Here is a 14,087-nt window from a genome sequence, read left to right as displayed (position 1 = left end):
CACCTGTGCTTTGGACAAAATATCCGAGGGTTTATGTTTTCATCAGTGAGTCACATTTGAAATAAAACAGATTAGATGTTTGTTGGAAGCAGTAGTTTATACAACTGAGCGACCTATTTATATTAAATCTTTACAAACAGAACCTACATTATTTAAACCCCAAGACCCCTCAAGACCCAGAGTCACCTACCTGGCAGACCCAATTTTTGTGACCAGTGAATTTATAGGCAAAGAGAAAGAAACATGCGAACTGGATAAAATAACCATATGTCCCCACTGGAAGCCCCATTACTTGAATCATTTAAACCTTGCTGGACAAAGCACCAGGAGAATTTGCTGTAGGAAACAAACCTACACGAATGAGGCAGGGAAGAAATGACCTAATAGTAAATCTCCCTTCTGCTCTCATTTCTATGGTTCTGTGTTAAGAAAGGCTGTGCTACCACAATGTTGTGAAAGCTTATGCCTCAACAAGAGGGCATTTCTTATTTAAAAACAAAAACGAAAAAAACCCCAACAGTTCATAAGTTAACATGTAGGTTGCCATCATCAAGGCAAGGACACTTTAGGGCAATTTTCCCTGGGAACAGCACTTTCACGATACAATGGAAAAGTGTTGCTTTTCCCCTCATTCAAGAACTTAAATGCCAGTAAAAGAATGTGTCTCTAGTTTGAATTTTGTTTGCTGGCTACTGAAACTTAGGGAAGCCTCTCCCATACCGCTAGCTGCTTACAATGGCAGTGGCATCCTTTGATTTTATTCAATGTGAAACCCAGTGTAGACAGTAAAGGGAGGCATTGTTGGCCCAGACTGGAAGTCTACTTGGTCTGTGTTTTGACGGTGCCCATCCTGCCTCAGTTTATGTCAGGAGGAAGTACTCATCAGGCGCATATCCTTAGCTGGAATAAGGTACACACTGAGGTAAAGAACATTTAGCAGTGTGTGCACAGGCAAGCAGGCAGGAGAGGGGAGTGGATGGAGTTATTTTGCATACATAAATGTAAAAGCACAGGGCTCTTCTCTCCAGATAAATATATTTATTCATGGAGGAACTGAATTGGGGTGTCAAGATATAGAAAAAATATTGTTATGAACTGCAATTTTTTAATGGTTATTACTGATACCAAACGAAAGGTTGCTATTTATCCTGAAATTGGTATAAGTCCTGATTTGGATGTTTCTAGTGTCACATTTTCTGCCTTTTGATTTTAAGTGCAAGTTTGTGCATAAAGGAGCCTGAAAGTATGTGAGGGCAAGCATGCGTGCATGGTTGGGACTGAAGGCAGGTAATGAGAGGGAGGGAGTGACCCATTTAATATTGTTACCTAGTTTTGAAAATCTTGGGATTTTTAGGTGTTTTTACTCCAATGAAAAGTACAAGCCACACGTTTCACATTGATGTCACCGGGTCACCACTGAAAACCAATTTTGTTCTTTTTTTTTTTTTGGTGGGGGGCGTACTGTTTAACATTTAGAAACTTTATAATGTTTCAACACTCTTTCTCCCCTGAGTAGTTTTCCATGCTAGGCATCAAAACTTCACTCTTTATGTAAGTAACAAGGCCAAGTTTAGATATAACCTCTAGAACAGATTTATAAAGGCAACTTTCCTCCCATCCCCTTAAAAAGAGGCAAACGGTATTATTGCAAATAACCTTTAAGATAATTAACTGACAATGCTGCAACTAGCATAAAATCTTCCTTCGGGCGACACCTCATTTAAGTGTTACTGGCACAAAGTGGAGACAGATTGTGCATCACCACTGCAATATTTACACAGCAGAAACCCACAGAGCAGGAAACGCGAGGCTCAATGATGCACTAAATTAGGAACAACCGTACTCCAGTGTTAATTTGCTTTCCATTCGATCCAAATCTCAGGTCCAGAAATTGGTACTAACACACAGACAACCTCCCACTCTTAAATGACTAAACCGGAGGAGATTTTTGTACTCCCCCCTCCAAATTAAAATAACTTGAAATTTATTTCTTCTCTCCCCAAGAATCATTTGATCAAACTGTGTTTATTTCATTACAACTTGCTCTCATTTTGATCTAAAATTATTTTCATATGAATGCCACATTGGGGTCTGTAGAGTAAAACTAAACAGACTTCTATTTTCTCAAAGGCTGCCAGTATAGTTTATGAAAAGAATAAAATGGGGAACTTGAGAGCCAGTGAGTGAAATATTTAGGAACGAGCAACAAATTTACCTTAAATGAATTTCTCACTGATGAATGATGTCCCCGTCTAAGCCCACACAAATCCTCCTCCCCCAAATAGGAGTTTTTTTAGAACCACGCAAACAATATATTTTTTTTCATTCTTCTCCACAGTATTTTAAACATGAGTTTCACCCACCGTTTCGGGGCATTTTAACACGTTTACCTTTCCTAATTGCTGATGCTCTTTAAAGGCAGCAATCAGTTCTTCAGCCCACTTAATCTTTTCAGCAGAAGGAGAAAACTGCTCCTGGACCACCGCGATTTGGTTCGGGTGTATCACCTGCTTACCTACGAGAAGATTAATAACACCGGAAACACAAAACAACAAACAGATGTTCAAACAAAATGTCTCAACCATGCCAGGCTCCTGAATGCCTGCCTTACAGAGTGTATGTAAAATAACTCATTCTGTTCAGAACTTTTTAAAAAGAAAATGACCACCATCAGGCAGGCCTTTCCAGAACACCACAGAAGAACAAATGCAACAATGGCAGCAATTGTGTTCTGGATGCTATAGAAATGTCACCTTAGTGCAGATAATCTCTCATTTTTAGTTACAGGTGGATTGACCAGGCAGCTCACTGACTGACTGCTTTGGCTGGAGCTTTAGAGGATAATGTCTGCAAATTAGAACAATTATTTTGAATTAAAGTAGAAAAAAATTACACGTTAATTCTTTCCAATTCTGTAAGTTGTCTTTGGCTTTTTCTGTACCATTATTCCACCTTCCATGATTTCTTTTAAAAGCAGTCGGTTTTCATAGAGCTTACAGAAGCAGGTGTTATAACTACATTAATATCAAATGGTGTCTTACAATAATACATTTAATTTTCGTTCTTTCAGATGAATATGGTGCATCCTGTCTAACCACTAATAGAAAATTGGATTTCAATTAAAAAAATTTATCCAGTATAGTAAAAAAGAAAGCAGAGTTGAACACTGAGGTCTCTAGATTACCACATTTTAAAATGTTTAAATAAAAAATTACAAAATGTTTTTCTAACAACAAAAAAAAGCCCCAGATTTTCCCATTCTGCTTATGGAATGAAGATTGGATATTTCTCCCTTATACAGATTATTAGACACTGCAGAAGAAATCTTATTTCTACAGAGACAGCTTTAAAAAAGCTTTAAGAATCTTAAATAAAAATATTACACAAGAGTCACAGGATTCTATGAAATCATGCATTCATTAAAAAAAACAATTTAGCAATCAGGGAAGAATAAAATCTAATCAGGTCATTAATAAAGTACAACATAATTTAATGTTGTAATAATGATGAGATTATGTTTTATTATATGATAAAATTATAGACACATTTGGTTCTTTAAAAATGAATGCATGCTTAATGATAATTTACTCCGCCAAGTATATTTGCTAGCATATCAATTTGCTTTGCTTTTGAAATAGCTGTTTTAAGTACAAATTATATCCTTGATGTTTTATAAAAGTCCATTCCTGTTACTGTCATTATTCTGTCGAATAGGAAAAAGAACAATGTTTCTAAGAAAAAAATTTTTTAGCATTTCATGAAAAAGAGTTTAAGTGAATAAATATAACAATATCTTGTCTTCAGAGTGGCTTAATTAAAACATCCTCACATTGTTGTTTCATTCTTATCTGAGAGCATACTAATAATAACATTAAAATCCTATATAAATAAAGATGCTTTAAATTATTTGAGGGATAATTTCTGGGAACAAATAACATCAGTGATGACAAATGAGAGTTTTTTCAATATCAGATACTGAAATTATATTTAAGTAATCTAACAGTTGTTACAATGTGATCAATAAAGGATGTCAGTCTGGTCATCATTGTGTACTAATTGTTAGTCCTGAATTTTATAATTTATGTACACAACTTACACTGATGGGTAAAAAGCCAGATTTCATGGGAACTTCTTGGTACAGATACCATAAATTGAGAAGCAAAACATAAACTATTTACAATGCTGTGAAACTAATGGAGGCTTTCAAGTAGCCATATTTTGGTAATGAGGCTAATTTTAAGATATGTGTTAAGTTTTAGAAATTTATGAACCTCCATATGTGAAGTTATCTTTCATTGATCTTATATATCCCAACAACTGAACGGCAGACTTTTATGCCATGTGGGAGTGAAGCAAATATTTTATACAGAAGAGTTGTTATTGACAAGTTACTGAGAGGGTGCAAAATTGGAAGACATTAAAATTTATGACCATGAAATCCTTTTTACAGTACCACTTGATATATCGTGCTTTAAATCAATATCTGTCAAGTCTTTTAGGTAACTGTATGATGGTGTCATTTTTGTCTTCTACAAAAGACTGCAAAAAAGAAGAAAACCCATAGTGCTTCATATTTATAATCTTTCTTCTCAGCATGTAGTACTGGAATAACTGTGATGCCTAAGTCGGCTGTTAAAGCTTTATTCCAAGATTTATTTTTGGTTTCTTTTTATAAAAATAATTCCTAAAGTTAATAGTCATTTATATAGCTAATGCATTGACTTAAAATCAATCTACATGGATCGTAGCCCTGTGAAACAATGATTACAGAAGAGAAACTGTGACCTGCTGTCTGAGGCATGGTTAAGTGTCACAAAAGTACAATTCATTAAAAAAAAATCTAATTTTTTAAAGCCTGGAAAATTCTTATAGTATAGATCCTTATCAGTGTTATAGACAACACAATACTTCATTGAATTTTAAAACTTTCAGGCTTTTGCTTCAAATAGGGTATGCAGCTCTCTTTTCCTGCCCTCCCTCCTTCCTTCCCCTTTTCTTCCTTCTTTCCTTTTCTCCCTTTTTGTGCAAAGTTCAAAGTATGGCAATTACATGACAAATAATTAGGACAAACAGATCATGAGTGGTGTAAAATGCTCATTAAAGCATTTGTTGTTTAAAAATACTACCAATAATCTCCTATCTTATTATCAAACCAATCACCTTTTATTGGTGAACAGAAATAATGTTGGGACAAGAAAGACCTTTCTTTCTAAAAATTGCAAGATGGCTCTGAAGTTCAGCTTCCTACTTTCCTGACTTGTTCCCCTGAATATATAATGGGCACTGTACCCTCCCCTGCCGCCCCCTCCCTTCCACTTCCATTTTTTTGTGTGTGATTTAATACTCCCTGTTGTTGAGAAACAATGCTGCCAAGTCTGTAAGCGCCTCACACTGAGTTGGGCACAATCTAGAAATTTAAATCTGATTTGAAATAACTTGTCTGCTACGATCGAATTAGGGACCAATTTAATTCAGTTCTCTCTCTTGGAGAAACTCACAAAGTCTCTTACAAGTTCTGGAGCAAACACTTACCCTGGAGGAAGCAGAGGACACCCAGGTTATCCTGAGTGATGATCAGAGAGGCCCCATCAATTCAGTGCTTTCTTTTTTTTTTTTTATTGTATTAGTGCCCATTTCAGAGCAACATCTGGCTGCTTGGCAGCCAATGCCACATAGTTTAGACCAACAACATCAGGGTGTATTAGATAGATTTCATGGAGTCTTTCTCCAACTCTTCCATTTGGGTCACATCCTAACAGGTCATTGGAAAGAGGCAGGTGTCACAGGTACAGAGACAGGGACGCTTTCCTTCTGGGTCTCTTTCCTTCTGGGTCACTACTAAATGTAGGGGCGATTCATTTGTTAATAGTTCAGATGAATGAGAAAATAGTTCTCTATAACAGACATCTTATTCATTTAGCAGATTTGGGGGAATCACATTTTTAACTCTTTGTGTTAAAAACACCAACACATAATATTTGTTTTATTTAGACTGAAAGATCTCTGGCCAGGCACCTTGCCTATATTATGCACTCTCTCAAATGCAAAATGTTGGCATTACTCCTACTGCCACAGTTAAAGCAAATAATGATGCTCTTTTAAATAAAAAGGGCCCCTGAAACCCTAAAAAAATAAATAAAAACACAAATACAAAGGTCAGGGCTTTATTTAATTCTATAACACTGCTTCTTCAGTCTTTCCATTTTACTTTGGGTTAAATTATCATCCATTAAGGTATCTTTTATATTGAAGATCATTTTATGAAATGTTTCAGTCACCTTTATGCAAACACATTTCAAAAATATTTACAAAAAGAATAGCATGGATGCTTGTCATTTTTATTTTTGGGGGTGTATTTCTGATCACAATATTCTTAGAACTTGCAGCAGAAGAACAAATAATAAAATAGATTATGGTGCTTTTTACCCACAGTTTTGTGTGTGTGTGTGTGTGTGTGCGCAACTGCAGACATGTTTGTGTATAGAATCCTATTGTGGTTTTTCAAAAAAGATTCTTGTTGCAAAAATACAATTTTCGGTTGCTCCTTGGGCTCCTGGGTATGAGTGAGTGGGCACACCAATCAACAGATATCTATCTGTCTGTGCTCCAGGACTGGATTTCAAGGGCCCGCTGATCTTAATGCCAGCCAACGCCCATAGGTGTCACCCGGTACGCAGACACTCACGGGGTGGTGGGAGGGAAAGGAGGGACTTGAAGTGGCAGAAAAATAAAAAGCTGTATGAATTAAAAAAACAAAGAAGATATCACTAAATGTTTTTCAGAAATAAATTAATATTTTGGATATTTGAGTACATTTTTTTTTCCTACCCATCAACTCAAATTCTTAAGGCAGTTCACTCGGAAACACTGCTATAATGGCCTTGTTCTTCCCCTCACATCAGCAAAAACTGCAGAAGAATTATTATTAAGAGAACAGAAAAAACTTGTAGGTATTATCAGGAGAAACTAAAACGAGTGTTTTGTTTTTTGACTTGCAGAGCCAAAGACAGATATGACACTTTGGCAGGTTCTTGTTCTGGATAACTTTTTCATGTTTCATATGGTGGGATAAGTATGAGTCACCCGGCTACATTAAATACACCCAGTTTCTGGTTACATTTCTATTTTTCTGGAAAGTTTGCATAATCTAGATACTGCTTTCTAGGGTATTATCGAGAATCATACCCGTAAATCCCATTGCAGCTCCTTCTCTCGACTGCCTGAGGAGCCCCTCTTCATCCCGGAAGTCGATGTACACCAGATCTATGGCCTGTAGACCGAAGGCCTTAGCTACAACAATAATCTTTTGTCGAGCGTAGAGGATATCTTGGGTTTCCTTACTACTTGTTGCACCTGAAGTGTTGACAGAGAAAGCAGATGTTAACTTTGGAAACTGGACCTAGATATATAATATTACAAACACTCAAGTGTGTAAAGACTTCTGTGTCTACCTGGGTATTTCACCCTAGCTAAAGGATGGTGCAAATAAAAAAGAAGAGAGGGTTCTGTGTAGGCAGAGTTAACTCTCACTTGTGTCTCTTAATCACGCAAGGCATCTTTTCGAGTAATTACTTGCACATGTATTAAGAGAAGGCCCCTCCCCTATCTCACCAGCTAGACACAAATGACTCAATAGGCCACAAAGGACTCCAGGTGTATTCTTTTCCTTCTTGCCATTGCTCAGAAAGTGTCACTCCAAAGTCAGCACTCACTATACAAGGTGGCCAAATAGCTATGCGTGGAAATAGTTAAGTCCCTTCGCTGAGCACGGAATTCGGGTGCTGTGGCTGCAATGCTGTGTCACAACCAAGGTTCTGAGCCAAATACGGCAGCTTTGAGGTGTGGATGGGGAACTGGGGGAAACGAAAGGACACTGGTTTTGAGAGAGGCAGAAAGTGTCCACTGAGCTGTTGTATACACAAAAGTTTCCTGGAAAGAGTGGTATTAAAATAAGTTCCTTTCTTTCCCTCCCAGGAATGGGGGGCGAAGTGTCACTGTTTATATTTGGACCATGACACTGCCTAGGGAACGCTCCAGTTTTCAGGTCACTGGGACTGGGGTTTTGATAACGCTTTGTGGCCGAGGCCCCTTTTCTAGACACATTCACAGGCTCTAGTGATACATCTGCCCAGACCAAAGACAGTGCCCAGGGCAGGAGGAAGACCAGTGAAAACCAGCATACTATCTCAATGAGTATTTCATAACAAAGGGGCTCAGAAATATACTTTAGGGTGGATTTGAGATCTACGTTAAACATTTACATACTGCATTCAGTGTAGAAAACAACTCATTAAAGCAATGTGAAATTGCCTTAAATTCGTGTTACAAGTCTAGACAGCCCTCAGACTAATGGGAAAACAGCATGTTTAAACAACAGAAAAGTTGTTCACATAACGTACTTATTATGAACAACGTAGACGTCATATAGACCTGAACATGTCTGAGGCTACGACAAGCTTTTTATTAGTTATTTTATAAACGAATGGAAGTGTTGATGTAGGGTTCTGGAAGCAAGACAGCTATGAGGTGCCCTAAATTATCAGCAAGTGTTGCCCATGGTCATGGTTGGCAAATCGATATTGCCATGGAAATGCCCATTCTTGGAGGGGCAAAGAAAAAATATATACACACAGAAACAGCGAGAATGAGAGGAGAAACATGTCTTTGACACCTATGCTGGCTCGAAAGTCTTCTCCTCCAAAAACTACAGCATCTAGAAAAAGACCCACTCGAGGCCCGTTCTTTACTGCTTCCTCACACACTGCCTGTAAAAAAACAGAACAGAACCACACACACACACGTTAGAGAGAAGCAGCATGGTATATTTCAGTAACAGAAAGATGCAACTCCTAACACCGTTTGGCAGAAAGCTGTCCCGAAAATGCAGCCCCAATTCACCCCTTTCAAAGGTACTTAATATTGTCCCATGTAAGTTATGTTGCACATATTTGCTTTGCTTAATGGACTACATTAATATAGTTGTAAATATGTTATTAATATTGATATAATGTTCACATTTTAGTTCATCCAATCTTTAGAGAAACTTCCAAGTTCACTCATTTTGATGGTACTAGAAGTTACTTCTGTTCTTCCAAAAATTTGTTTCTGCTTTAGGAGACCCTCCAACAATAAACATAAAGCCGCAGGAGAAAAGGAAAGAATTTAAAAATCAAACTAATTGGATTATTTGCTTTGGGATCAAGATTTCTCAGTAAATGGTCTCAGGATTAAAAACAAACAATACAGAACTCTACAACTCCAGAAGAGAAAATAAAAACGCAGTAAGTCATGCAAGATATATTAATAAGCAACTTGGACATTTCTTGGTGAAAATAAAGATGAACAGCGGTCATCTTAGACACGACTGTGACTCTGGAAAGGTGGAGAGTCAGCATGCTAATATATGTGGGTGGGGAAGACATGAGGAAGGGTGAGAGCACTGCTGATCAATTTCAGGGGCTGAGAGCGCTTCTATTATGAATAAAATGGCAAATCAGTGCTTCAACTGAAATCACTGTATGAGTCTAGTTGCATCTAGGGAATCTGCATCGATTATATCCTCAGAATTCTAGGGAAGACTGGGGGAATTTGTGGTTGCTGGTGTAAACGTGCTGATGCAGCTCCCCAAGCGTCTGCACGCTGCCCCTCCTGCACGGGCCAGCAGGTCTCAAAGTTTCCTCTCCGAGCACTGGTTCACATATTACCTCCCCCGTACAGCTGGACTTTCTCTTTTTGTTTTTAGATATTTCTCCTCTCCTGCCCTCTGAGAAGGGGTGCTACAGTGATGTTTACAGGTCAGATGGAACGTGAATGAAGCATATTTTGGATAACAACTTAGATGGCCACTGATCAACAGGAAAAAGAAACAAGCTGGCTATGAATTTGTTAAGGCACATAGTTCAATGCGATCATACAACGGTGAAAAAGCTTGGCTCAGCAAATCTTCTTGTATGTACATTAGGAAGTATTTTACGTTTTAATGTGGCAAGTTGAAATAACATAGAACAAATTAGTGTGTACACTAACTCAAAAACAGTAATCTTGGCTATTAGACATTATAGTTAATGTTGCTACAAACAGGCCTGAAAATTTCCCAGTAGATGGCAATTGTCACAAAAGGATAATTGAGTTAATTCATAAGGGTGACATATGTTCATGTACACTTATTCTATAAATGAAATAATTCACAGCAAAAATTTACAGTGATTAATTAAAATTAATGCCAGGAATATGTAAATATTTCATTTAAATACTTAGGACTAGGAAGTTTTTTCTTGCTACTTAGCCAGTTTCTTGTTTTCTAAGATGCTCACAACCTGGTTTTTGGTTGTTACAGATAACACATGGTGCTCAAGGTTTACTGTGCTTTATAAATCTTTCTAGAAAAATATTTCAAGCAGATGCCAAGACTGAAAACCAAAGTTCTTTTCAGGTAATAAATAAAATTCTGACTTATTAGCCATATTATGGATTTCTTACCTTAAAACTGAGCAAACCCATTGCAGTTTCCACAAAAGGGATTAAATTCATAGGTTGTTCAAGTTTTCGGTCTTTTAAGTAGAATGAAAATTTGTCGGAAAGCTAAAATTAAAAAGTGTCATAAGTGACTAGTGGGGAAAAATGTACAATCATTGAGCTCTAGAGTAGAAGTGGTATTTAAGTCTTTGACCTGAGGAAGTAATACATAAAAGAATTAAAAAAAAGAAAAGAACAGAGGAAAACAAAGTTTCCAAAAATGAAATAGTAAAACCCCAAACAGTATCTTTTTTTTTTTTTTTCCTGAAGGAGCAATTTGAGGCCTAGGAGTTAGAGGTGGAAGGAGAGATTCTTGAGTTTAAATACTTTCCTTGAGAACATATTTACTTAAGACCTCTCGCCTCCATTCCGTTCCGTGCAAGTGGCAGGCCCCTAAAACAATGAAGGCTCGCTCTACCTGCCATTCTGGTTTCGTTTCCGACCCAGAAGGACATCAGTGTGACTGTTCAGCAGCCTTCTACGTGGAATCCATATTATTCATTATAGCGACATTACCCTTTGTTCCGAGGTTTTTCTCCATAATTTTTTAGCTTACCTAGGAAGACCTTAAAAAGGAAGTTTAATTCTTTGAAGACCAAAGCTCGCCAATTTTTTCCATGAGACCAGTTCACAGCTAGCTCTGTGCTGTCAGTGGGGTAGCCCAAATTCCAAAATCTATCATCTGGAAACATACAAAAGCTCTCACACAGATCTCCCCCCACCCCTTTCAAAGGAGGAAAAAAAAAAAACCCCACCACACTCTAAATTGTAAATCTATTATGTCCATCTAGATCTAATAAGATGTGGGGAGATAAAAACACACACATACACACACACACACACAGGTATGATAAAGATATTTTTGTAAATAACGATAAAAACATATATATCCATTTTAAATTTAAGGAATATTCAGCCATTAATGGATATCAAAGGAAAAGGGAATTTTAATCATCTCTCCATTCAGTCTCAGTTGGGTAAATCATATCTAAGAGATTTGCATAAATATAAACCATCAAAGACTTTTCATCTTCAAAGGGGGTTTCAAGACCCTATAAGCTTTGTACTGTAATCATGGCAGGTCACCACCCTGCAGGAACAGGGCTGCTATGGCAACATAAAAAAACTAATGCTTAAGGCTTAGCATAATATTCTGACTAATAGAAAGGAAACTCATTTTAAAAGCTGGCAGCCTATTTACCAGAAGCAGGATTAGAGGTGTTATTTCCCCTTTTAGCTGCCCCCTCCTTGCCTATGCAGCGTCCCTCCCCCCAACAACCACCAAAAAAAATCTAATCACTGGGATCTTTAAAAAGCTTTTGAGCAATTTGCAGTAACTTTACAATTAGGCTAAAATAAATCACAGCTTTCAGTAATGAAGAATTATTCCCAGTTGCACCCACTGCCCCTCCCTTCCTCGACACCATCATCATCACCTCCTTAGCAACTTTACAAGGGAAGGAATAACTCAACCGAAATAGCAAGGAGGAAGCGAAGGCTACAATTTCAGGGGACAAACATATAGTATTCCACGAGAATGGAAAGAAAACATAATTTATGTCACACTGAAGCTAGAAAATGGGTGATAAAATATTAGTGGTATTACCTGTGCAGCCAAAAAAAATATTTTTTTTTCTTGTTAAAAAAAACAAAACCTTGAAACATCACTTGTCCCATTCTTGGTGATAATAATTATAACTACAAAACCTGTAAAAAACTGGGTAAATCTTTTACAACCCCTTCCCTGGTTCCTAGTGAGAAAAATCTCTAATGCCTTTTGTTTTTAAGCCAGGAGGGGCATTTAAAAATTAAATATTCTAGCCCATCCTCCTCCTCCTCCTCCTCTCCTTTCTTAAAAAATTGCATTAAGTACTAACACAAAAGGTAACTAGTGGAGAAGTTTCAATTAATTTTTTCAAAAGGAGACGATTAAATGTTTCCGGCCTGGTAAAGTGTTCATTTCAGCGAGGTGGAGGGGCCTGGGGGGGTTGTGTTGGGGGGAGGGAAAGAAGGGGGAAGATCACAAAGAGATTGGGGAGGAGATGAAGTAGCCGGGCTCAGCAATTCTTTCAATTCCAGTGCACACCCAATAGTGTGCTGGAAGAATGCACCCCGTTCGGGATTTGTGGGAGAATTGTCCCGCCACAAAGGAGGCAGAGTCACGCTTGTTATAGTCCAATAAGCCGTGCCAGTCAAACAAGAACCCACACTAGCGACAAAAGGCCAGTAAGAGATTCTCACACAAAAGAAAACAAGGAAGCCCATCTTTCAGTTGTGCATCAGGCTCTGGGTTTTATGCTTCACATAAATACAAACGGAGAGCAAAAAATAAACAGCCCCAAAGACTTCTGTTAACTAGAAATCCTATTTAGATTTCGGTACTTTCCTCACAAGCCAGGGATTTAAAACAGCGCACAGAGGCTGTGGCCGAAGGCCGGGGTGAGCCCTCCCCTCTCAAATGAGGGGTAATAACGGTGATAAATAGGCATTAACTCAGAATCCAAAAGGGAACAGTGACTTCAGATTCCATTTCAATCAACCTAGGACACGTCCGGATCAGTCGGACCTGGAGGATGTGAACCTTCTCTCACCAGCACCTCCCAGCTGCTGGGGGGTGACCTGGCCCAGGAGAACTCTAGTTTGGAAAGTAAACGGGGGCCCTTGAACGCAGGTCTTCAAGAAGACGCCGCGATGAACTGTCCAACAGAAAAATAATGGCAGCTGCGTATGTCATTCTGAACTTTGCAGTAGCTGCATTAAAAGAGAAGGATGAAACAGGTGAGTTTCATTTTAATAAGAGGTTTATTCAACCCAGGATGTCTGAAATATTATCAGTTCAACATGTCATCGACATTAAAAATTACTGAGATGATTTACATTCTCTTTTTTGCAGGTGGTGGGTGTGTGGGGAGGGTGCTGTGAGGTCTTCGAAGTCCCGGGTGTGTTTTACACTTACAGCACATCTCAGTCTGGACTGGCCACACTTCAAGTGCTTCCACCCACGTGTGGCAGGCAGCCACGGCACTGGAAAGCACAAAGCCGACACAGCTACGAGGGCGGAAAAGGTGAGCAGTGTCTGGGTGTCATGTCTAGGACTCAGTTGTAGCCACCACCTTAGAGGTCACCTCGGACGTGGCATCAAACCACTGTCCACACACCTTTATCACGCCTCCAGCACCTGGTGCCATGGGCCCCCCACCCCTGACTGGCACAATGGAACCGCCCTATATTCAGCAGAGATCTGTAGCATCACAGTGACCCCTAAATAAAATCTAGCCCCACCCAACCCCCCAACCCGGGTCCTGCTTTAACAATGAAAACAATCATAGTCTAATTAAGCCCATTTCAAAGTTTTCTTAAGTAATTTGACATGCCAGGGTTTTATTGGCTGAAAAGTCTGTCATGAAACAAACACACCTGTCAGCAATTTAAAAAGGATGAACTAGGGAACTGTTCAGGAAATAATATCTGTGCTAATTAAAACCACTAGTTAAAAGCTTCCTGTCTCTTCCTCCAGTTGCCCTAAGGAGTGACCTTTTCCTCTCCTCCTTTAGGTTCATTTTTTTCCTTTG

The 14,087-nt window shown here is 38.5% G+C and overlaps 1 protein-coding gene across 6 annotated transcripts in view; it reads right to left on the bottom strand.

Annotated features, from left to right (window-relative positions):
- The window catches only part of CLYBL (citramalyl-CoA lyase), a 231,633-nt gene that overhangs the window by 21,320 nt on the left and 196,226 nt on the right, over positions 1–14,087 (bottom strand). For 2 of the 6 annotated variants that reach the window (NM_001435063.1, NM_001435062.1), the window contains exons 4-7: positions 10,480–10,581; positions 8,672–8,765; positions 7,186–7,353; positions 2,391–2,515 (exon numbers count right to left, since the gene is read on the bottom strand). In NM_001435063.1, the coding sequence (NP_001421992.1) occupies positions 2,391–2,515; positions 7,186–7,353; positions 8,672–8,765; positions 10,480–10,581 (489 nt within the window). Of the gene's footprint in view, positions 1–2,390; positions 2,516–7,185; positions 7,354–8,671; positions 8,766–10,479; positions 10,582–12,784; positions 13,267–13,298; positions 13,564–14,087 lie in introns of those variants that run through there. The other 4 variants (NM_001435064.1, NM_001435065.1, NM_001080296.2 and 1 more) reach the window with 3 other exon arrangements.

Source organism: Bos taurus, chromosome 12 (assembly GCF_002263795.3).
Source record: "Bos taurus isolate L1 Dominette 01449 registration number 42190680 breed Hereford chromosome 12, ARS-UCD2.0, whole genome shotgun sequence".
NCBI classification, from domain to species: Eukaryota; Metazoa; Chordata; class Mammalia; order Artiodactyla; family Bovidae; genus Bos; species Bos taurus.
This window is presented reverse-complemented; position numbering and strand designations above follow the sequence as displayed.